General features: G+C 41.5%; 1 protein-coding gene across 7 annotated transcripts in view; it reads left to right on the top strand.

Moving 5' to 3' along the window:
• NAA25 (N-alpha-acetyltransferase 25, NatB auxiliary subunit) overlaps window positions 1-25,202 on the top strand; it is an 83,267-nt gene that overhangs the window by 36,348 nt on the left and 21,717 nt on the right. For all 7 annotated transcript variants that reach the window (XM_008004770.3, XM_073021119.1, XM_037996506.2 and 4 more), the window contains 7 exons: window positions 1,177-1,346; window positions 4,126-4,238; window positions 12,055-12,262; window positions 13,085-13,174; window positions 18,802-18,982; window positions 19,720-19,819; window positions 24,943-25,094. In XM_008004770.3, the coding sequence (XP_008002961.1) occupies window positions 1,177-1,346; window positions 4,126-4,238; window positions 12,055-12,262; window positions 13,085-13,174; window positions 18,802-18,982; window positions 19,720-19,819; window positions 24,943-25,094 (1,014 nt within the window). The remainder of the gene's footprint in view (window positions 1-1,176; window positions 1,347-4,125; window positions 4,239-12,054; window positions 12,263-13,084; window positions 13,175-18,801; window positions 18,983-19,719; window positions 19,820-24,942; window positions 25,095-25,202) is intronic.

Here is a 25,202-nt window from a genome sequence, read left to right as displayed (position 1 = left end):
CTGTCCCCTAGACTGGAGTGCAGTGGTGTGATCTTGGCTCACTGCAACCTCTGACTCCTGGGCTCAAGTGATCCTTTTGCCTCAGTCCCCAAAGTAGCTGGGACTACAGGCATGAACCACCACACCTGCCTAATTTTTGTATTTTTTTAGAGATGAGGTTTCACCATGTTGCCCGGGCTGATCTTGAACTCATAAGCTCAAGTGAGCCACCCTCCTTGGCCTCCCATACAGGTGTGAGCCACCATGCCTGGCCTTTTTTTTTTTTTTTTTTTTTTTTTGAGATGGGGACTTGCTCTGACACCCAGTCTGGAGTGCAGTGGTGTGATACTGCCTTCCACTGTAATCTCTGCCTCCCAGGCACAAGTGATCATCCCACAGCAGCCTTCCAAGTAGCTGAGACTGCAGGTGTGCACCACCACAATTGGCTAAGTTTAAAATTTTTTGTAGAGATGAGGTCTCCATGCATTGCCTAGGCTGGTCTCAAACTCATGGGCCCAAGCAGTCCTCCCACCTCAGCATCCCAAAGTGCTGGAATTTCAAATGTGAGCCACCACACCCAGCCTTCTATTTTTATTAGGCAATATTTTTTCTTTTTTCTTTTTCTTTTTTTTTTTTTGAGATGGAGTCTCGCTGTGTCATCTAGGCTGGAGTGCATTGGTGTGATCTTGGCTCACTGCAACCTCTCCCTCCCGGGTTCAAGTGATTCTCCTGCCTCACCCTTCTGAGTAGCTGGGACTACAGGTGCATGCCACCACGCCCGGCTAATTTTTTGTACTTTTAGTAGAGATGGGGTTTCACCATGTTGGCCAGGCTGGTCTCGAACTCCTGACCTCACGTGATCCGCCCACCTTGGGCTCCCAAAGTGCTGGGATTACAGGTGTGAGCCACCATGCCCGGCCAGGCAATATTTCATATAGACAAAATTATTCTTTCTTTTTTAAAAAAGGTTAAGTTATGCCGCAGTAATCAAATGTCAAAATTGAAAGTAATCTTATAACATGTTATCTGTTAGAATATGTTCATAGTTCTCTTTTATTCCTTTTTCTATTATTTTATAATTATCAAAGTTTTTTTTTGTTTTGTTTTTTTGTTTTTTTTAATGAGTTTGGCTTGACTTTAAGCTTTGGGAAGGATGATAGAGGCAATAAAATACCTTTTTCATATGCTTCTCCTCAGCTCTTTAGAAGGAGAAGTACATTATTCTGCAGAAGAAGCTGTGAAGTTTATAGAAGATCGGATAACGGAAGAATCTAAAAGTTCTCGCCATCTCCGAGGACCACATCTAGCTAAATTGGAGCTGATTAGGCGTTTACGAAGTCAAGGTTGTAACGATGAGTACAAACTGGGTAAGAAACCATATGATATCTGGGAAGCCTGGAGAATGCCCTTAATACCCAAGTGCTATATTCGTTATTTGAGATCTACACTGGATAGAGTCATGTTTGGGAAGCAGATGTCTTCATAGCCTGAAAATATTTGCTAATGAATGGATCACTTATAAAATTAGTCCTTTATCATATATTCATCTTGGCTTAACATTAACTTATCTCCCTGTTCCATCAGAGTCTTTGTCAGGCATTCTGTTGCTGACCCAACAATAAAGTCAAAATCAGCTGGTTGCGGTGGCTCACACCTGTAATCCCAGCACTTTGAGAGGCTGTTGTGGGTGGATTGCTTGAGCTCAGGAGTTGGAGATCAGCTGGGGCAACATAGTGAAACCCCGTCTACAAAAAATACAAAAAAATTAGTTGAGCATAGTGGTGCACATCTGTAGTTTTAGCTACTCAGGAGGGTGAGGCAGGAGAATCTCTTGAGCCCAGGAGGCAGAGGTTATAGTGATCCGAGATGGCGCCTTCACTCCAGCCTGGGTGACACAGCCAGAAATTGTCTCAAAAATTTAGTTACAAAAAATAAAAAATGAAAAAACCTGACTGGGCGCAGTGGCTCACACCTGTAATTCTAGCACATTGGGAGGCCAAGGTGGGCGGAACACTTCAGCTCAGGAGTTCGAGACCAGCCTGGGCAACATGGCCGTAACCCTGTTTCTGCTAAAAATACAAAAAATTGGCTGGGCGCAGTGGCTCATGCCTGTAATCCCAGCACTTTGGGAGGCCGAGGTGAGTGGATCACCTGAGGTCAGGTGTTCAAGACCTGCCTGGCCAACTTGGTGAAACACTGTCTGTACTAAAAGTACAAAAAATTAGCCAGGCGCGGTGGCACACGCCTGTAGTTACAGCTACTTGGGAGGCTGAGGCAGGAGAATTGCTTGAACCTGGGAGGTGGAGGTTGTGAGCTGAGATCGTGCTGCTGCGCTCCAGCCTGGGTGACAGTGAGAGTCCGTCTCAAAAAACAAACAAAAAACCAAAAAGTTATCTGGGCGTGTTGGCGTGTGCCTGTGTCCCAGCTACTTGGGAGGTTGAGACACGAGAATCGCTTGAACCAAGAGATGGAGGTTGCAGTTAGCCAAGATCGTGCCACTGCACTCTGGCTTCAGCCTAGGTGACACAGCGAGACTCTGTCTTAAAAAAAAAAAAAAAAAATTAAAAACCCTCAAAAACAATAAAGTCAAAATGAATTTCAAAGTAAAATTGCCAGTTTTGGAAAAGTTTCATGAAGTGGATGAAAGGTTTCTTGAAAATCTGCTCGAAGCACTCGAAAAACTATTGACAAAAGAATATTTGGTGGAATTAGCAATTTGTAACTGAAGAGAAAATTTACTTGGATAATGACAAGATAGTGGAAAAGAATGACGTGGATAGTAAAGCATTGAGAGAATCCTTCAGGAAATTTGATGAAGCCTTTAGATCTTTTTATAAAATGATTCTTTATGATCTTATTGCTCAATAAGTAAAGGATGTCGTCATCGTACTAGTTCACAATTTTGCTGGAAAAATTACCACGTCCCTAAAGGAAAGCAGTAATTCTTTGCTCATACTATGACTTTGCTTACGGGTTTTTATTTTATAATTATTTTTTTTGAGACAGTGTCTCCCTTTGTTGCCCAGGTCCCAGGTTGGAGTGTAGTGGTGCAGTCTCCACTCACTGCAACCTCTGCCTCCTGGGTTCAAGTGATTCTCCTGCCTCAGCCTCCCAAGTAGCTGGAACTACAGGCAGGCGTCATCACATCTGGCTAATTTTTGTATTTTCAGTAGAGATGGGGTTTTGCCATGTTGCCCAGGCTAGTCTCAAACACCTGGCCTCAAGTGATCTCCCCACCTTGGCCACCCAAAGTGCTGGGATTACAGGCGTGAGCAACTGCACCTGGCCTAGCTTACAGTTTTTTTTTTTTTTTTTTTGAGATGGAGTCTGTCTCTGTTGCCCAGGCTGGGGTGCAGTGGTGCAGTCTCGGCTCACTGCAACTTCCGCCTCCTGGGTTCAAGCAATTCTCCTGCCTCAGCCTCCCAAGTAGCTGGGATTACAGGTGCGTACCACCACACCCAGCTAATTTTATATTTTTTAGTCGAGATGAGTTTCTCCATGTTGGCCAGGCTGGTCTCGATGATCTGCCCTCAGGTGATCCTGACCTCAGGTGATTTGCCCGCCTTGGCCTCCCAAAGTGCTGGGATTACAGGCATGAGCCACTGCACCCAGCCTATTTTATAATCTTTAATTTAAATTTTGAATGGAGTCTTGCTCTGTTGCCCAGGCTGGAATACAGTGGCATGATCTTGGCTCACTGCAATCTCCACCTTCTGGGTTCAAGTGATCCTTTGCCTTATCCTCTCGAGCAGCTGGGATTACAAGCATGCACTATCACACTTGGCCAATTTTTGTACTTTTAGTAGAGATGGGGTTTCACTATGTTGCCAGGCTGGTCTTGAACTCCTGACTTCAAGGGATTGCCTGCCTTGGTCTTCCAAAGTGTGGGATTACAGGTGTGAGCCACTGCATCCAGCCCATTTTTTTATTGTTTAAAGACTAGTTAGGTGCAGTGGTGAAAAGGGGGAAAGAGTAGGACAGTGAGTTCAGTCTGTAACTGAACCAGCAGTTGAGATAACCCACTATCTTGGGACCAGCCTCAAGCAAAATTTTGTTTTAATTGAGTGTTTTCAAATTAGATTATCACTTAAATAGAAAATGCTTCTGTTCATGAGTAATAAAGTGATTTTGTTTCCCGTCGCCCAGGTGATCCAGAAGAATTAATGTTCCAATATTTTAAAAAGTTTGGCGATAAACCTTGTTGTTTTACAGACCTTAAGGTGTTTGTTGACCTCTTACCTGCTACACAGTGTACAAAAGTAAGTACTATACAGTTTAGAAGTTTGTTGGGTGCCTCTATTTGTTGAAACACAGAGTTTAAATGTTTGGGTTTCTTTTCTAAAATGTGTGGAGCTGATAATCATGAGATACAATGATAACTGCCCTGTCAAGCTGAGTACTCTGTGTGTTACAACATTGAAGGCATAATTTCTGGTTAAGTCACAATGGGAGTAAAGCCCTAACAGATGGTGGATTCTCCTTTTTTTGACTGTTTTATTTTGAGATAATTAAGGATTTACATGTAGTTGGAAGAAATAACACATCTCATATATCTTTTATCTGTTTTGTCCCAATGGCAACATCTTGCACAATTATAGTGTAATATAATTAGGAAATTGACATTCCTCTCTTCTCTTGAACTTATTCAGTTTTTGCCAGTTTTGCATGCACTGATTTTATGTGTTTGGGTGTTATGTGTGGATTTAGTGCAGTATGTGGTACATATGGGTGTGTGTGACTACTACCATAGTCAAGATACAGAACAAGCCGGGCGCGGTGGCTCAAGCCTGTAATCCCAGCACTTTGGGAGGCCGAGATGGGTGGATCACGAGGTCGGGAGATGGAGACCATCCTGGCTAACACGGTGAAACCCCGTCTCTACTAAAAAATACAAAAAACTAGCCGGGTGAGGTGGCGGGCGCCTGTAGTCCCAGCTACTCGGGAGGCTGAGGCAGGAGAATGGCGTGAACCCAGGAGGCGGAGCTTGCAGTGAGCCGAGATCTGGCCACTGCACTCCAGCCTGGGTGACAGAGCAAGACGCTGTCTCAAAAAAAAAAAAAAAAAAAAAAAAAAAGATACAGAACAGTCCCACCACCACCAGAATCCCACATGCTACCATTTAATAACAATAGCCACCCCCCCATCTCTATCTCTGGGCAGCTACTATGTTTTCTGTCTTTATAATTTTGTCATTTTATGAATATGAAGTACAGCCAGGTACGGTGGCACGTGCCTGTAGTCCCCAGCTATTTGGGAGACTGAGGCAGCAGGATTGCTTGAGCATAGGAGTTTGAGGCTGCAGTGAGCTGTAATCATGCCACTGCACTCCATCCTGAGCGACAGAGTGAGACTCTGTCTCTTAAAAAAAGAAAAAAAGAGGCTGGGTGCAGTGGCTTACGCCTGTAATCCCAGCACTTTGGGAGGCTGAGGTGTGTGGATCACCTGAGGTCAGGAGTTCGAGACCAGCCTGGCCAATAATGGCGAAACCTTCTCTCTACTAAAAATACAAAAAATTAGCCAGGTGTGGTGATGAGCACCTGTAGACCCAGCTACTTGGGAGGCTGAGGCAGGAGAATTGCTTGAACCCAGAAGGCGGAGGTTGCAGTGATCTGAGATCACAGCAACCACATGGTTGACTCTCCAGGAATTTATGCTGAGTGAAATAAGCCAATCTCAGAAGTTACTCATAGTATGATTCCGTTTATTTAATTTTTTTTTTTTTTTTGGGACAGGGTCTCACTCTGTGACCCAGGCTCCTTGCAATCTCCACCTCCTGGGTTCCAGTGATTCTCATGCCTCAGCCTCCTGAGTAGCTGGGACTACAGGCACATGCCACCATGCCCGGCTAATTTTTGTATTTTTAGTTAGAGACAGGGTTTTGCCATGTTTGCCAGGCTGGTCTCAAACTCCCGACCTCAAGTGGTCCACCCGCCTCAGCCTTTCAAATTGCTGATAGTACAGGTGTGAGCCAGTGTGCCTGGATTTTTTTTTTTTTTTTAACTTTTGAGAATTGGGCAACACTTTATTCTATAAAATAGAACAAGTGTTCCCTACTGTTGAGTTTGCAGAGTTCTTTATATATCCTAGATACAAGTTCTTTGTCGGATATGTGGTTTCAAATGTATTCATCATCTTCATGAAATTCTGCAGTACAAAGTTTGCATTTTGAAGTCTAGTGGGCTCTCCTTTTAATGTCTTCTTTGTTTCTTTGTTTCTTTTTTTTTTTTCTTGAGACTGATTCTTGCTCTCACTCTGTCGTCCAGGGTGGAGTGTTGTGGCACGATCTCTGCTCACTGCAACCTCTGCCTCCTGGTTCAAGGGATTCTCCTGCCTCAGCCTTCCAAGTAGCTGGGATTACTGGTGTGCTACCATGCCTGGATGATTTTTGTATTTTTGGTAGAGATGGGGTTTCACCATGTTGGCCAGGCTGGGAAGGTTGGAAGTCTTTCTGTGACAGGGCTGCCACCATCCGTTCTCCAGAAAACTTTCTGTTGTCCCCATGTGGAATGGATGAAGTGCACTGGAAGCACAGTAGATATACTTAGAGTATTTTTTTAGTGACCACATTTTTAGTCCATGAAGGTTCAATACTTTGGCAGACCTGGGGTTACACATTTGGGGCAGATAGAGCAGTGTATTCCCCAACTGATAAGTAACCAGTGGTCTCAGGTTCTGAAATGACTGCTGCCATTCACATTGGTTTAGTAAAGCTCTGTTTGAGTTGCTGTGGTTATAGGGCTCAGGCCAAGCCTGGAAGTTTCTGGATAAATTGTAACACATTCGGAAAGGAAAGTTATGGGTTATGGGAGGATTTAAAAGCATGTAAGAGGGAAAAATGGTTGAGTGGAGGAGAGGTTTGGTCTGTCAAGGACAGAGTGATACTGCCGTTCACTTATTTGAAAAGCTGTATTTAGAAGAGGGAGGAGAACAGGGACCAGCAAGAAGTTCTACAGGGAGCTCAGAATTTGACTCACTGAGAAAAAGATCTTTCTTAGTAGTGAGAATTCTCTCGAATACTGTGTGGGAGCTTCATGTTACTGGAGGGATTGAAGTGGAATGTAGATAAACCATGTGGGAGGGATTCATTCAGTAAGTGTCGAGCATATTGTGTGCTAAGCCCTAAGATAAGGAATAACTGATCTTGTCTTATAGTGCTTATTGTCTTGCTAGTTGAAGCATCAAATGGTGGGGCTGCATTAGAGGAACACTTGCTGCTTTTAGCTGAGATTCATAAAGGTTTGCTACCATGAATCTAGTACCAGTAACCTTTTCTGTACAGCTCTACTTCATTGGTATGTTTGGGAATCTTAGGTCATCTCATGTGATCCCACATAGTAAGAGTCATCTATTCAGATGACCCTTACTAGAATGCTAGCAGTGATAAGCTCTAGTCACTATTCTGTGAGAATAAGGATTTAAAGCTGTTACATTGAGTTTATAGTCCTAGTCTATGTAAATTTTACTTGAGAGAGGTAATTTTGCTGCCACTTTTTGACTGTAGGATGACTTCAGTAGGTAAATATCCTGTCACTCAGCAAGTATGTTTGTCAGAGGATTACGAACTGTCCAAGTCAAGCTGAGAATTGTTGTCCTAATGAATTATGAACCAAATCTTTTTGAAGTCTGACTAGCCCCTAAGAGTGAGCCAGTGAGTTCAGTTATCCTGAAGTGGCTCACCCTGGGTATGTTGTAATCTTTGTTTCCTTTGCTTTAGGGTTTTAGCTAAACAATAAAATGATTCTAGTTTTTTGTTTTCTGTTTTTTGTTTTTTTTTTTTTTTGAGACGGAGTCTCGCTCTGTTGCCCAGGATGGAGTGCAGTGGCATGATCTTGGCTCACTGCAACCTCCACCTCCTGGGCTCAAGTGATTCTCCTGCCTCAGCCTCCCCAGTAACTGGAATTATAGGTGTCCGTCACCATGCCTGGCTAATTTTTTTTTTTTTTTTTTTTTTGAGACAGTTTAGCTCTTGTCACCCAGGCTGGAGTGCAATGGCGCAATCTTAACTCACTGTAACCTCCGCCTCCTGAGTTCCAGTGATTCTCCTGCCTCAGCCTCCTGAGTGACTGGGATTACAGGTGCCTGCCATCATGTCCAGCTAATTTTTTTGGTATTTTTAGTAGAGATGGAGTTTCATCATGTTGGCCAGGCTGGTCTTGAACTCCTGGCCTCAAGTGATTTGCCTGCCTTGGCCTCCCAAAGTGCAGGGATTACAGACCTGAGCCACTGCACCCAGCCTAATTTTTGTGTTTTTAGTAGTGATGGGGTTTCACCATGTTGGCCAGACTGGTCTCGAACTCTTGACCTCAAGTGATCCACCCACCTTGGCCTCCCAAAGTGTTGGGATTACAGGCCCGAGCCACCGCACTCAACTGCTTCTAGTTTTTATTTTTTATTTTATTTTATTTTTTGAGACGAGTTTCGCTCTTGTTGCCCAGGCTAGGGTGCAATGGTGCCATCTCGGCTCACTGCAAGCTCTGCCTCCCAGGTTCAAGCAGTTCTCCTGCCTAAGCTGCCCGAGTAGCTGGGATTACAGGCATGCACCACCATGCCTGGCTAATTTTGTATTTTTAGTAGAGACGGGGTTTCTCCATGTTGGTGAGGCTGGTCTCGAACGCCCGACCTCAAGTGATCCACCTGCCTCAGCCTCCCAATGCTGGGATTACAGGCGTGAGCCGCTGTGCCTGGCCTCAGCGATTCTAGTTTTAAAGGAAATTTTTTACACAGCAGTAAAACTGTACAGACTAAAGAATGAGCAGATTGTTTTGTAACAAAACCTTGTCAGGAAGATTTTTCTTTAGCATCCACTAAAGAAGGCCGCAGTAAACCTAACTAATACATAAAATGGCTTGCAAGGTTAGAAGAACTGGCAGTAGAAACTATACAAGCATTTAATCAAAAACATGAAAATAATGGCTAGGCATGGTGGCTCATGTCTGCAATCCCAGCACTTTGGGAGGCTGAGACAGGCGACTTCAGTTCAGGAGTTTGAGACCAGCCTGGCCAACATGGCAAAGCCCCGTGGCTACTAAAAATACAAAAATTAGCCGGGTGTGGTGGTGCATGCCTGTAGTCCCAGCTACTCTGATGGCTGAAGCAAGAGAATCGCTTGAACCCGGGAGGTGGAGGTTGCAGTGAGCTAGGATTGCACCACTGTACTCCAGTCTGGGCAACAGAGTGAGACTCTGTCTCAAAAACAACAACAAAAACATGAAAATCAGTGCTGCAGTTTGTTAAAAGTATGGAATATATATATCTGATCATAATGATTAAAATTAATATAATTATAGGTAAATTGAAGCAAATTCATTACAGATGTGAAACTGCAGGATGAGTGGGATTTTGTTTTTTTTTTTTTCATTTGTATCAAAAAATTACATGTATTGGAGCTAGGCGCAGTGGCACGCACCTATCATCACAGCTACTCAGGAGGCTGAAGCAGGAGGATTGCTTGAGCCCAGGAATTTGAGTCCAGCCTGGACAACATAGTGAGACCCCTTCCCAAAAAAGGAAAAAGAAATACATGTGCTGTATACGATTGAAAAAGTCAGATAGTATCACAAGGCTTGTGTTGAGAGGCAGTAGTCACTCTTTTTGTTCCAGCTCAACAGATGCAAATCACTTTTAACTAAATTCTTTTGTTGTTTTCCTCCATATTTTGAGATTATTTTCATATTTCCTCCATATTTCTATATTATTTCAATTTATTTTTATAGTTATAGTCTTAAACTATTGGTGCCCTTCTGTGGAAGGTGATTAGTTAGTTGTTTATAACAAATCAATTGCCCCCTTATATACTTAGGATAAAACATAAGATTCTGTTCTCTCTACCCTTCTCTTCACCAATGTAAGAAATGCTTTCCATTCCGAAATGCCTGTTTGCTACTATCTGTTTAGGAACTTACATATTTGTCTGATAGCATTCTGGGATATGGTTGGGAGTACGGGGTGGGAGCCTGAAATTATCACTGAATAAGCAAATTTCACTTTATTCCCCTGTTTTCAGCTATGACTGCTGTCTCTGACTCTTTCTCTGGTTCAGCACATTATGGCTATAAAACCCAGGCTATTCTACTCACACTTAGAAATTCCGTCTGTGGACTTTGGGAGGGGCCTAACTTCTTAGAAATTTATATATTCGGCCGGGCGCGGTGGCTCAAGCCTGTAATCCCAGCACTTTGGGAGGCCGAGACGGGCGGATCACGAGGTGAAGAGATCGAGACCATCCTGGCTAACACGGTGAAACCCCGTCTCTACTAAAAAATACAAAAATCTAGCCGGGCGTGGTGACGGCGCCTGTGGTCCCAGCTACTCGGGAGGCTGAGGCAGGAGAATGGCGTGAACCCGGGAGGCGGAGCTTGCAGTGAGCTGAGATCCGGCCACTGCACTCCAGCCTGGGCGACAGAGCGAGACTCCGTCTCAAAAAAAAAAAAAAAGAAATTTATATATTCTATTTTAGTCCCATCAGCACTTTAGCCTTTAGGGACACCTGGTGCCCTTAGTCTCTGAGTCTTCCAAGATTCTGTGACTACAGTGCGCTTCCTGCTTATTGGGGTCTGCCTCATTGCGTACTGTTAGATTTCGGTGTTCTTGGCAACATAAGTTATTTCTTACCAACTGTTCTTGTATCTTTTGAATCTTGATGATTTTTATTTGCTGTCGTCTCTCATTTCTTCACATATTCTTTTTTTCTTCTCTTTTTTGAGACAGGGTCTCACTGTGTCACCCAGGCTGGAGTGTAATGGTGGGACGATGGCTCACTGCAGGTTCAAACTCCTGGGCTCAAGCCATCCTCCTGCCTCAGCCTCTTGAGTAGCTGGAACTACAGGCGTGCACCACTATGCCTGGCTATGTGTTTTTTTATTTTATATTTTTAGTAGAGATGAGATCTCACTATGTGCCCAGGCTGATCTTGAACTCTTGAGCTCAAGTGATTCTCCCATCTCTGCCTCGCAAAGTGCTGGGCTTGTAGGTGTGAGCCACAGCTCCCGGCCTCTTCACACATTCTTGATCTTTGTGGGTTTATTCTTTTTTTTTTTTTTTTTTTTAATATGGAGTTTCACTCTTGTTGCCCAGGCTGGAGTGCAGTGGCGCAATCTTGGCTCACTGCAACCACCGCCTCCTGGGTTCAAGCGATTCTCCTTCCTGCCTCAGCATCCTGAGTAGTGGGGATTACAGGTGTGCGCCACCATGCCTGGCTAATTGTTTTGTGTATTTTTAGTAGAGATGAGGTTTCACCATGTTGGCCCAGCTGGTCTTGAACTCCTGGCCTGAAGTGATCTGCCCGTCTTCTCCTTCTAAAGTGCTGTGATTACAGACCTGAGCCACTGCGCCCGACCTCTTCTTTTTATTTCTTACTGGCATCTTAATAGGATTTTAGAATTGAGAGGAAATAAGCATGTGTTTAATAAATAAATGACTAGAACTGGTATGTGGGTTTTATTTTGTAATTTTAATCCAAATTTAAAGGATGAAAAACATTTTAAGGCAAGATGTAACCATTGGGAGAAAACTGGATGAATGGTATATGGGATCTCTCTGTTATTTCTCATAGCTGAGCATGAATCTATAATTATAATAAGTTCAATTAAGAAAAATGTAGGGTCACTGACATGAGGTAAACAGTGTCTTTCCATGTATAACCTTTCCTTTCAGAATTTATCAGCATAATTACAGATTAAAATTTTAAAAATTTTTTGGTAATCTGCTCTTTTCTATAGTCTTCCTAATGTTTTCATTGCTGTAATATATATTATGTTAATATGCTATAAGTTGTGGAACATTTTCAGAATTATAAAAATCTTTCACTGCCTGTAGTACATGGTATTGACGAATACTTTTGGCCAGTAATGAATGAGTGTGCCAGTTTCATTGGAGCTTCACCAGTGTTGTGTGCTGTCACAGATTTTTTTCGTTTTAGCTATTTTGGTAGATAGAAAATGGTGTATGAAAGGAATTTTAGTTTTTGGTTTTTTTTCTTGATGTCTTTTTCTAGACCATTTCAATTTCTGTTAATTATGGCCTACTGAAGACTAGTTGTGTTTTGAGACCTTTGCTCCTTTTTTCCCCACTTTGCAGTTTATTAATCAGTTACTTGGAGTTGTTCCTTTGTCGACACCAACAGAGGATAAGCTGGCACTGCCTGCTGACATCAGAGCTCTGCAGCAACATTTGTGTGTGGTGCAGCTGACGAGGTTACTTGGCTTGTACCACACCATGGATAAAAATCAGAAATTGAGTGTGGTCAGAGAATTGATGTTAAGGTACCAGCATGGACTGGAATTTGGTGAGCAACCATTCAAAATGTGCAGTAGTTCCCTGATCTACACTAAGACTTAGAAGTCAGTTTTTTAAACACCTGTAGCACCCTGTTTTAATGAGTTTTGTAAGGAGACTATTTTGTCTGGGAAGACCATCTAAGTAAAATGATGTAAAGCCTTTCTTAAGCCTGGAGTTTTAAATAATTTGGATTGGCTTTCAGTTGTCTATGTTCTTGATCTGATGAGCTAACTTTTTATTAGATTGGGGCTCATATAGATTGCATAGTTTATGGTAATTATCACATTTTCTGCTTGTAGGCCTAAGTATTCTTAATATACAGACTGTATATTAAGTGAACAAAAGGAATATTGTAAATTGTAAGATAAATATTTAGTTTAGAAATAGATGATCTTCAGATAGGTGTGGCTTTTGCTAGATATATGTGATAGACACATAATTGTCTGACTATAAGATGTCAGTATTTATCTGTAATCTAAAGAATTAGATGAAGTCAGGAGCATATTGTGAATTTAGTTATACATGGCACTTGGCTTATGTTCTTTTCTTCACTTCAACCTCCTTCAAATCTTCCTTTTCTCCCTTTGGGACCATCATAGATACCACCTCTGCTCTGGAACCCTACCTTCTGTTCCAGCTGAGTGTGGTTTCACTTTCTTTTGAACCCTTTGATTCATGGTTCATATTTTTCTCCTGATACTTATCTTGTTCTTAATTTTCTTTTACTTTTCCTCTACTCCCTCCTGTCACTTTCCTGCTTTTAAAAACTCCTATGGGGTCAGTAATAGTTGAACAAATATTAAAATAGATATGATTTTTTCCCCCGTAGGGAAAACCTGTTTGAAAACAGAATTGCAATTTTCTGACTATTACTGTCTCCTTGCTGTCCATGTGCTTATTGATGTATGGAGGGAAACAGGTAAGTAGCAGTGATTTCAGTTCAACTTTACTTTTTGCTTTTATTGATTATAAGTCCTGCATTCTTTTGTTAGACTAATTATACAATCCACAAATTTTATTTATGCTTTTAGGTTCTCCTTTTCTTGATATTTCTAGGGTGCTTCCAGAAAAACCTGTTTTGGCCAGGTGCGATGGCTCCTGCCTGTAATCCTAGCACTTTGGGAGGCTGAGGTGGGTGGATCACCTCAGATCAGGAGTTCAAGACTAGCCTGGCCAACATGACGAAACTTCATCTCTACTAAAAATACAAAAATTAGCCGGGCATTTTGGCGCATGCCTGTAGTCCCTGCTACTTGGGAGGATGAGGCAGGAGAATTGCTTGAGCTTGGGAAGCGGAGGTTGCAGTGAGCCGAGACCGTGCCACTGCACTCCAGCCTGGGCAACAGAGCAAGATATCGTCTCACAATAACAACAACAACAACAACAACAAAAACTGTCTCCAATTTATCCCCTTGTAACCAGGATAATGTTAAATGAATGGATATCTGTTCTGTTTTTAAGTGTTTGTGAATAATAAGTAGTGACTATAAAAAAAATACTATGACAAAGCTACAAAAATTAAAATACAATGAAACTGAGTAAGAAATACATGCACAGGCCTATGGAACAGAATATCTTTTATTCACTTCAAAAAATTTTATATACAGAAAAATGCATTCTTTCTGGAATATAGTCTGTCTCATTTAGGATAAAAATATAAGACGTGGTAAAGGAAGCATTGTGAGTGACTGGGGAAGAAAAGGATGATTCAGCAAATGGTATTGGGTTACCTTTTCTTTAGGTCCCACACCCTGACATATTCTCTTATTAGCAGTTTTGGAGAAAAAATAACTTTAGGTGCTTATTGCATATTATTCATGAGAATTAAACTATAGAAGAAACAAAGGGCTGAAGAGGCAATGGTAAGCAAGATAAACACAACCTCTGCCCTCATGGATCATTTCACAGAGCTCTCAGTTTTGCTTGTTGTTGAGATGGAGTTTTGCTCTTGTTGCCCAGGCTGGAGTGCAGTGGCATGATCTCAGCTCACTGCAACCTCCGCCTCCTGGGTTCAAGCGATTCTCATGCCTTAGCCTCAGAATAGCTGGGATTACAGGCATGTGCCACCACGCCCAGCTAGTTACTGTTTTGTTTGTTTTTTGTTTTTTTTTTTTGAGATGGAGTCTCACTCTGTCACCCAGGCTGGAGTGCCGTGGTGCCATCTCAGCTCACTGCAAGCTCTGCCGCCTGGGGTCATGCCATTCTCTTGCCTCAGCCTCCCAAGTAGCTGGGACTACAGGTGCCCGCCACCACGCCCGGCTAATTTTTTGTATTTTTAGTAGAGAGGGGATTTCACCGTGTTAGCCAGGATGGTCTTGATCTCCTGACCTCGTGATCTGCCCACGTTGGCCTCCCAAAGTGCTGGGATTACAGGCGTGAGCCACCGCGCCCGGCCAGGTTTTGTATTTTAAATAGAGATGAGGTTTTGCCATGTTGGCCAGGCTGGTCTCAAACTCCTGACCTCAGGTGATCCACCCACCTCAGCCTCCCAGAGTGCTTGGATTCAGGCGTGAGCCACCGCACCCGGCCTTATCATGCCATTCTTAAAATCCTTCAGACCTCAGGAAGCTGAGGCTTGAGCCCAGTAGTTCAAGGCTGCAGTGAGCTATGATCACACCATTACACTCCAGCCTGGGTGACAGAGCAGGACCCTGTCTCTAAAAAATTTAAAAAGAAAAAAAATCCTTCAGAGGTACCCTGTTTTCCTGAAGATAAACGTCAAGTGTTTTAGGATATTTTATAATGCTATTTATAATCTGGCCTGTGTCCACATCTCCAGATTCTTAGGTATTTGTGGTCTTGAATCTGCTTTAAAATTTTTTTGCAACTATCACTTAACATCATGTTGCCTGTCTTTGAAATAACTTTCTTACCTCCCTCATCTAACTTTTACTCAAATGGTGCCTTTAACAAAGCCTGTCTTGATTTAACTCCTTCACCACTGGGGATTTTATGCTCCTCTGAACTTCTGTAGAACATTGTATGTAACCATATGGTAGTGTGTTTTTTTTTTTTCAGTTTGTTTTGAGATGGAGTCTCGCTCTGTTGCCCAGGCTGGAATGTAATGGCACGATGTTGGCTCACCGCAACATCGTCCTCCCGGGTTCAAGCGATTCTCCTGTCTCAGCCGCCCAAGTAGCTGTGATTATAGCACGTGCCACTATGCCTGGGTAATTTTTGTTTTTGTTTTTTGTTTTTGAGACAAAATCTCGCTCTGTTACCAGGCTGGAGTGCAGTGGCGCAATCTTGACTCACTGCAACCTCTCCCTCCTGGGTTCAGGTGATTCTCCTGCCTCAGCCTCCCGAGTAGCTGGGACTACAGGCGCCCGCCGCCACACCCGGCTAATTTTTTGTATTTTTAGCAGAGACGGAGTTTCACCATGTTGGCCAGGATGGCCTCCATCTCTTGACCTCGTGATCCACCCACCTTGGCCTCCCAAAGTGCTGGAATTACAGGCGTGAGCCACTGCGCCCAGCCTGATTTTTGTATTTTTTAGTAGAGTTGGGGTTTCACCATGTTACTCAGACTGGTCTCAAACTCCTAATCTCCGGTGATCTGTCCGCCTCGGCCTCCTAAAATGCTGGGATTACAGGCGTGAGCCACCGAGCCCGGCCCATGTTACTTGTTACACTGTATTGTACCAAGGATGACAGTGAAATCCTTGTCGTCAGGTAACTTGTTATTTGAGCCCCTAGATTCATGAGGCTGCATAGGGCAGCAAAAGTAATTTTTACGTGAAAACATTAATGAACTGCTCACGTAATTTGATCCCCACACAGATAGCCTTTCTTACTTATGCCTAGCATCTGTTCTCACCAATAGTGACTATGGCTTTGCTAATCTCATATATTAATATTTTGAGCAAGATACGTGGCCATATGATAATAGTAACAACTAACAGTTGATTAGCAGGCATGTGAAAGTACTTTACACAAATTAAACAATTTTATTTTATTTTAGTTTATTTTTTTGAGATGAAGTCTTGCTCTGTCGCCTGGGCTGGAGTGCAATGGTGCAATCTTGGGTTACTGCAGCCTCCGCCTCCCAGGTTCAAGCGATTCTCCTGCCTCAGCCTCCTGACTAGCTGGGATGACAGGCGCACACCACCACACCTGGCTAATTATTGCATTTTTAGTAGAAACAGGGTTTCACCATGTTGGACAGGTTGGTCTTGGACTCCTGACGTCGTGATCCGTCTGCCTCGGCCTCCCAAAGTGCTGGGATTACATGCATGAGCCACTGCGCCCGGCCAATTTAAACATTTTAATAATATAGTTACTATCACAGTTTTATAGATGAGAGAAGTGGAGGGCAGAGAGAAGAAAGGTAAAGTGTCCAAAATCCTGCAGTGCAGACAAATACATGGGAATCATTTGCAAAATGAAATTGTAGATCTTGTAAAGATGTAGGGCTTCTTAAAGTCAGTGAAAGGGATGATGAAGTACTCCAATCACAGTCATAATCATTGTTCAAGGTGCACCTGGCAGAACTTAGAAATCAATAGAAAGTTGATGAGGGCATTTAAAGAGATTCATTTGAATACAAAAGGATTGAGTGCTTCAGGAAGTTGATGTTCTCGAATATTTTTTTCTGAAAGGCTTTTTTTTTTGAGACAGAGTTTCACACTGTAATCCAGGCTGGAGTGCAGTGGCACCATAGTAGCGCTCTGTAGCCTCAACCTCCTGGGCTCAAGGGATCCTCCCACTTCAGCCTCCTGGGTAACTGGGAGTATAGGCACATGCCACCATGCCTGACTAGTTAATTTTAAATGTTTTTAAAATTATTTTTTATTTATTATTAAATTTTATTTTTATTTTGAGATGGAGTCTTACTCTGTCACCCAGGCTGGAGTGCTGTGGTGTGATCTCGGCTCACTGCAACCTGTGTCTCCTGGGTTCCATCATTTCTCCTGCCTCAGCCTCCTGAGTAGTTGGAATTATCCACCACGCCTGGCTAATTTTTGTATTTTTAGTAGAGAAGAGGTTTTACCATGTTGGCCAGGCTGGTCTCGAATTCCTGACCTGAGGTGATCCGCTTCCCTGGCCTCCCAGAGTCCTGGGATTACAGGTATGAGCCACTGCGCCCAGCCAGTTTTTGTATTTTTTGTAGAGATGGAGTTTTGCCATGTTTCCCAGGCTGGTTTGAAACTCCTGGGCTCAAGCCATCTCCCTGCCTTGTCCTCCCAAACTGTACTGTGCCCGGCCTATCTTTCTTTTCTTTTGGAAAACAGCATATAGAATATTACCTTAAAATCTTACTGTATGGTGCTTTCATTTTTGCTGTTACTGACTGTAAAAGTAGCTTGTTCAAATTTTGGATAGCAGTTTACTTAAAATCTCACTTTTTTGGACCTCAAAAGCACTCTATCACTTTTGCATTTTTTTCTTTCTTTTCTTTTCTATTCTTGAGACAAAGTTGCACTCTGCTGCCAAGGTTGGAGTGCAGTGGCATGATCACAGCTCATTGCAGCCTCAACTTCCTAGGGTGAAGCAGTCCTCCCAACCTCAGCCTCCTGAGTAGCTGGAACCATAGGCAGTGTGCACCACCACATCTGGCTAATTTTTTCAAAAATGTTTTTAGTAGAGATGAGGTCTAGCTGTATTGTTCAGGCTGGTCTCAAACTTGTGGGCTCAAGTGATCCTCCCACCTCAGCTTCCCAAAGTGCTGGGAATACAGGCATGAGCCACCATGTCCAGCTAACATTTTTTTGTGTGTTTTTCTTCTCTCTCTCTCTTTGTGCATATTTTAAGAGTTGAGATCAACTCTTTGTACTAACTTGAATTTTCTCTCTCTCTGTGTGTTTTACTGAACATTCTTGCACAAACATTTTCCTTTGTAATTAAAAAGTCTTCATTACTGTCAAGTAGTTATATGATGTTTCCATGTGTGGAAGTTACCATAATTTACCTAATCAACCTCCCATCATTATATCACTAGATAGCACGATAACTATTTTTATATATAAAGCTTTATCTGTATTTCATAGTATTTTCTTTAGATGGATTCTAAAGAATAAGTTACTTAATCTTGAAACCTACAGATACATGTACCTTTTGAAATTTCATAGACCAAAAAAAAAAAAATTTTAGTTTGATTATTAATGAGTAAATATTTTCAAACATCCTATTTGCCATTCTGTTAGTAGAGTTACATATGGAAGAAAAATGATGTCTATAGAGAACATCTGTCTGGGGTTTCATAAAGGAAATCCTGCAGGGGCAAGATGCTGAGCTCCAGTTTTCCTTCAAAGTCCATGTCTTCCCAGAATCTGAGACTCTGTAACCTCCCCCCATAAGACCTGGCCACTTAAAATCCGCATCATTTTTGCCACGGGCATGTTTAAGAATAGACTTAACTATTAAGGGACTCTCTATTTAGGCGAAATTCTCTATTTTGGTTATAGATGTATATCTAAAATTTGTTCTCTGTCATATAACTTCATTTATAGAGTGGGGGTGATGATGTCAATAAGGTTTTGTTTTTTGTTTTTGGGAAGCTTTCATTTGCTGTCAAGATCAGTGGATAATATTGTATTTTGGTTCTAGGTGATGAGACTGCTGTGTGGCAGGCCCTGACTTTGCTGGAAGAGGGATTAACCCATAGCCCTTCCAATGCTCAGTTCAAATTGCTGCTTGTTCGAATCTACTGTATGCTGGGTGCATTTGAACCAGTGGTGGATCTTTACTCCAGCCTTGATGCTAAGCATATCCAGCATGATACCATTGGGTTGGTAGTATATACTCTGAATAATGAGCAGCCAGCTACACCAGTGTGGGGTATACAGGACTCTAAGTTAGATTTTAAAGTTGATCCTGACATTAAGCCTTTTTGATTAAATAATAATCTGTTATGATTCATTGCAAAGCAGAAAGATTTTTATATCTCCCAGCATTTTGTAGTAATTTGAAAATTTGCACAATTTAGAAATGTAAGAGAGTTTTCCTCAGAGATAGCAAACATATATATGTATATACACACACACATACACTTTGAACCCTTATTCTTAGCACACGTTATTTTGAAGTGTTCATTTCCGCTTTGCAGTTGAAGTTGACTCTTGTACTTTATTGACCTCAACAAAGTTTGAATTTGTATTTTGGATTTGTATTTAGACTACTCTTTATTATTATGCTATTATCACTTAATGGCATTTTCTCTGTTGTCTATGGTGCTGTTTTAAGAAGACAGCATTATGTTCTCTTAGACCTTTTATGTGCCATTAATCATCAGAGTGTAAGAAAGCCTAGTATAGAACTTTACGTCTCCCACAAAACTGAGTTAACTTTTTGCTTTTTTAAAAATTTTAACTTGTGAATTAGATCATTTCTGTGGGTGTATGTTTTAGTGTTTTCTTATGCCTAACTACTTTTTTGCCAAGTAATTTGAAGCGTAATATTTGTTACTTGAGGTAGGTAAGTAAGTATAACATGTCTTTTTTTTTTCCTTCTTTCCTTGTGATCTAGTTATCTTTTGACCCGATATGCTGAATCTCTAGGTCAGTATGCTGCTGCGTCCCAATCCTGTAACTTCGCACTCAGGTTTTTTCACTCCAACCAGAAAGATGTAAGTGAAAAACTATTTTTTAACGTGATCTTGCCTGCTGACTGCACACTGTTGAGGAGCGCGTCACCTCATGTCACAAGTACACGTGTTAAGGTGCACTATGCTGAACTAGCAAGTGCCCTTAGACCACAGCTTACTGTCCAAGGCTGGTAGGGAGAGGTAGAGAGTTATTTGTGTTTGTTAGAATGGGTGTGTTTGATAGACTTTTTGGAAAGTTGCATTTAAAACTGGTATTTAGTGAATGGGAAGTGTTATTCATCTTAGACCTGTCTTTTGATCTCTAAGAGACTTTTCCAAGGGTAAAAGAAACAGCCCATAAGCATTCATGGCCTGGGATGCCATTTAACATTCTGCAGTAGCAGCTGCTCTCCGTTACTTTTATTTAACTCTGAAATGTATGTCCATTGTGCTGTTTGCCAACAGTGAATGTACTTGTATTTTCTTAGAAAATTAAAAGGCATTCCAAGAAACTTAGGTGAATAATATGTTTTTTAAAGTAGAAATAAATAAAATAGAGCTTCTCTGTGCCATAATGAAAGGATGGGATTTGCACCATATTTTTCACTGCAAGCAGACTTGGGCTCTACTTGTTGGTTAAGCAGAAGTTTTTGTAGGGAAACCATATGGTCTGTACTCAGTCGACCAATTGTGAAAAACTGCCCAACAATGAATGTGGAGAAAAGGAATGTCTCCAGGGTGGTCACTGCCTACTTGGTTTTCACAGACTTCTAAGCCTCATCGCTTGAAGTTGGCTGTGCCAGCTATCTGCCCATAGCCTTCCATTCTCATGGTCTACCAGCAATTAAGGAACTAGCAAGGAAGCTAGTTTCTGGGATTCTTCTTGGCAAACACTCATGAGGATTTTTTTTTTAAACCCTTTCGTTTTAGTATAACAGGTTGACTAATCTATCTTCCATCTAATTCTTTAAGGGTATATTGTATTAAATAGAAGCATTTCTGAACATGGGATATAGGTTTGTTTTCAGTTTATGATAATTACGTTCTGACAAGTTTCAGGGAATGGCCTAGAGGGCTGGAGTAGCAAAAGGACAGCTCGGAGCAGATGGAAAGCAGCCTCTTGTGCTTAGATAATGAGCTGTGTACCATCAGTTGGTTCTTAGTCCTGTATCCCCTCCCCAAAGTGGTCCCCCTACCCCCTCCCAGTGATTGGTATCTCCATTCAGACCTCATTTTGTGGCACGCCTCTGATCAGGGAGAGAAGAAAATGAGTATTAGTATCTGAGCATGTTGCTCAGAAGGTGTGCTGGCCTGGCTTAGTGGTCAGAAGGTCATCTCTAGGATATTGGGTTTCTAAAATCTAGCATGGATGAAGTATAAACCTATGAGTTTTCATTGTGTGTTCAAGTATCTGTACTTGACCTCCTGTTTTCAAGAAGTTTCATTAAAAAAAAAAAATTGGATTGGTTTCCTCATCTCATTTATGCCCTCATTTCTGTATTTATAAGAGAGATTAAAGAAACATTTGATTTACTGAAGATTCCTTTTCAAAGGTTTGTTTCTCAAATAGCTTTGAGGTAGTGGGAGCAAATAAGGGATTCATTCCAGCCCAGTGGCTTTTCCTCTAGCTTTCAATCATCCAGCATTCTAGAAGAACTGTATTACTCATGAAGATGTGGTCAATAAAGACACATTACTTTATATACATCAGACTTAGGCTTTAATTTTTTTTTCCCACAAATACTATGTCTGAAGAGTTTTTTTGAAAGAAAACTCTAAAAATAAAATTACAGAAGTATTATAATATAGGCAAAGGAGACCCCTGGGAGCAATTTAAGGGGATGTGTCATCCTCAGTGTTTTTTTTTGTATCTTTGTTTGATGTTTTGCTGATGGTTGTGTGTGGCAAAAGTGACTAATTCATCTGAATGTATGTGATGTTGAACCTGATAAAATCATAGCATTTTATTGATCGGAGACTAAAACACTTCAAATATATTTTGATTACTGCTAAGAAGATGGAGCTTATTTAATCTGCTGAAAGGAGAAAATCTTGAGGAGTCCTAGAGGCAAAAGAAAAATATGGTACAGGCTGGGCACAGTGGCTCACGCCTGTAATCCAAGCACTGGGAGGCTGAGGCAGGTGGATCACCTGAGGTCAGGAGTTCAAGACCAGCCTGGCCAACGTGGTGAAACCCCGTCTCTACTAAAAATACAAAAATTAGCCGGGCATAGTGGCAGGTGCCTGTAATCCCAGCTACTCGGCAGGCTGAGGCAGGAGAATTGCTTGATCTGGGAGGTGGAGGTTGCAGTGAGCTGATATTGTACCATTATACTCCAGCCTGGGTGACCAGAGAGAGACTCTGCCCCCCGACCAAAAAAGAAAAACAGTACAGCTAGGAACATGTAGCTTGACCTTAATGTTGAGTGCCAGATAGAGACTGTGATGTGAGCTGTTTCCTAAAGAAATCTAAGGCTAAGAAAGATTATGATTGTAGTGTCTTACTGTGTGTGTTCAACCTTGTGCTTAGAGTATTAGAAATATCTCTCTTCAAATCCAGAGTTCTGTACTCTGCGTCTTCTATTCTTGGTAGTTTTTGGGATCCCCGGGTGCTTTTTCCTTGGGTGACTGATGCATTTCAAGTCCCACCTAGCTCTTTGACAGAACACTTTTACTTAAATGGAAAATCTAGTGTTCTGCTTAGTAACATTTTGTGCTATGGGATTGAAAGTTGTATTTGGAAGGTCTGCACAGGGATTTTCTTTCTAGAAAGGTTATTTTCTGTTGTCATCTTACTTTGGAATAGATTTTTAAAAAAATATGAGAATGAGCACTAGATTTTCATATCTTCAAAAGTCACTTATGTGTTTTTACTTCTTTAAAATTTCACTTTAAAATCTCTATTTTACACAAAAATTAGCTGGGTGTGTTGGCAAGTGCCTGTAATTCCAGCTACTTGGGAGGCTGAGTCAGGTGACTTGCTTGAATCTGGGAGGTGGAGGTCACAGTGAGCTGAGATCATGCCACTGCACTCCAGCTGTCACTTTTGGGTGACAGAGTGAGACTCTGTCTCAAAAAAAAAAAAAAAAAAGTAAAGAAAATCAAATCTCTATTTTAAGTATTCACAAAATCATTATTCAGGGGTTTTATGTCCATATATTTCACTAATTTTTACAGTGACCAGGGTTCATTTCAGGAATCCATTCGGGATCTAAATAGCCTCATTGGTGTGTAAATTAGTAGAAATAGGTACGGACAACATACTTTGATATTCAAAAGTCTTTAAAGTGCCTGTGGCTTTCAGTTTTGCCTGCAGTTCCAGTGCGGGGTTGTTTTTTCACATAGTACTACTTCCATAGCCTTGGTCCTACTGGTTGCATCCCAGGCCCTTGTCTAGCTCTGCAGTGGTACTTTACTGCAGTGTTACAGAAGGACTATCTAAAAAAGATAAGCCAGAGAACTGTGACTACCTTCTTAGTTTGTTAAAGACTATACTCTGTTCGTTACCCCTTATTTTTCTCTTTGAAAAGCCATTGCCTTTTTTTTTTTTTTTTTTTTTTTAAATAAAGTGGTGTTCCACGGACCACTTAGAAATTAAAACTGCCTCTACACTTGGTAAGGCTGGGTTGCCTCCTTAAATCATAACATACTTTGGAACTGTAATTATAACTTTGATTGGAATTACTAAAGTCATATTTTCTTTTTGATTAATTGCTGAATCATGTGTTCCTAACCAGCTGTTTTTTTTTCCCCGCCCCAGCTGTAATTACCTATTACAAGAGCTGATAGTAAACCTTGCTGTGTTTTCTAAGCCAAGGGGCCATAGGATAGGCACATGTGTTTAGAGTATCCTGGCCTCCTCTTGATAGGGTGTATCACTGTCCTTTAATCAAGCTAGAAGGTATACTCGAGCTTTTTCAGGTAGTCCTTCTTGAAACCTGCAGGATCACAAGTAATCTTTTTAATTTTCTTGTGTCCGTCCGTCTTTAATTTCTCCAGATACTGCAGGCAAACAGCTCGCCGAGGTGTCCCATGGGGGTTTAAAAGCCGCATCGAATGCAGTTGAATTAGCGCCCGTGGCGCAATCCCGCGGCCTGAAATGAACCCTGCAAGGCTGTATATCAGAGGGTATGTTGTTGACTATTGGCCTATTTTCCTACTGGGCAAATTATTCAGACGTAATGGAGATGGGGGCAGAGCTGATATAACTGAGGCTGTGTAAAAAGACTGTTTTTTCTAGAAAGGATCTTTTTTTGGGGCAGACATCAGCTTTGAGCATAATAGTTTCCTTGGTCTAAAGGGGTAATCTCCTATCTTCTGATCCTGATGGCATAGACCCACACCCATGAAATGTTCTTCCCTGAGATTTTCTTCTATTGTGCCAGAATTTCTGCTTAGAATTCTTTATCTTGCCTCTGTTCTGTAATGTTTAATCTCTGTATATGTATTAATCTACAATTAAAGCACATGTGGTGAATGTTCCCTTCACATACTTGTTTAAGGAAATTTCCAGCAGAGGTCTTATGTAATGTAGATGGACAAGAAACTTGGTTCTTGAAGTCTTTGTCCTCAGAATACATTATGACATGAATTTTTATAGGTCTTTTGTTTGGTGTCTTCTATCCTGACGTAATGCTCATATGCCCTGTGTTTCTAATACAGTATTCAGAAATAAGCAAAACCAAGGAGTAGCCTGTCTTTTTCTGAAGGAGAGTGGTTTTTATTTGGGCTGGGGGGTCAGGTGGTTCTATTTTTCTGGTGCTTTTGGAACCTTTGTATGAAACACAGTTTATCTTAGATGCAGAAAAACATGGGGTAACATCCCTTCCAGAATGGCACTAACCAAATTTTTGACTGATGCGGCAAAACAAAACCTCAGTTCCTATTGAATTGAAAGACATGATTGCTAAGAGAAGGCTTATGTGATGATGGCGGAAGCTGGTTATTACAATTAGTAATATTAGTAAAGGAGACATTTGTCTAAAGTATAAGAAGGAAGAAAAACAACATTTTAAAAAGCTAATACTCTACTTGGTGACCAAGACCTTTAAAGATTAGATTTAAAACTTAATTTTAGTTTGAGTGTTTTGTTTTGACTGGCAAGGTTTGCTTACATTGCCTGACTTGTGAACTATTTATACCAAGGTGATATCTTTCCTTCTCAGACCTCAGAATATATTATTCAAGCTTACAAATATGGTGCATTTGAGAAGATCCCAGAGTTTATCGCTTTTAGGAACAGGCTGAATAATTCTCTTCATTTTGCACAAGTCCGTACTGAACGGATGCTGTTAGACCTTCTACTTGAAGCAAATATGTAAGTATTGCATGAGAGCTCTAAAGGAGCTAAGGGATTAGATCAGTTAAGAGCCGTTAATGGGCTCATGGGTGTTATTAGCAGGCTTAAGGTAAAATATGGGGGAAA

Source organism: Chlorocebus sabaeus, chromosome 11 (genome assembly GCF_047675955.1).
Source record: "Chlorocebus sabaeus isolate Y175 chromosome 11, mChlSab1.0.hap1, whole genome shotgun sequence".
Lineage (NCBI taxonomy): Eukaryota > Metazoa > Chordata > Mammalia > Primates > Cercopithecidae > Chlorocebus > Chlorocebus sabaeus.
The sequence above is the reverse complement of the archived record's forward strand: the minus strand, read 5'-3'. Positions and strand labels throughout refer to the sequence as shown.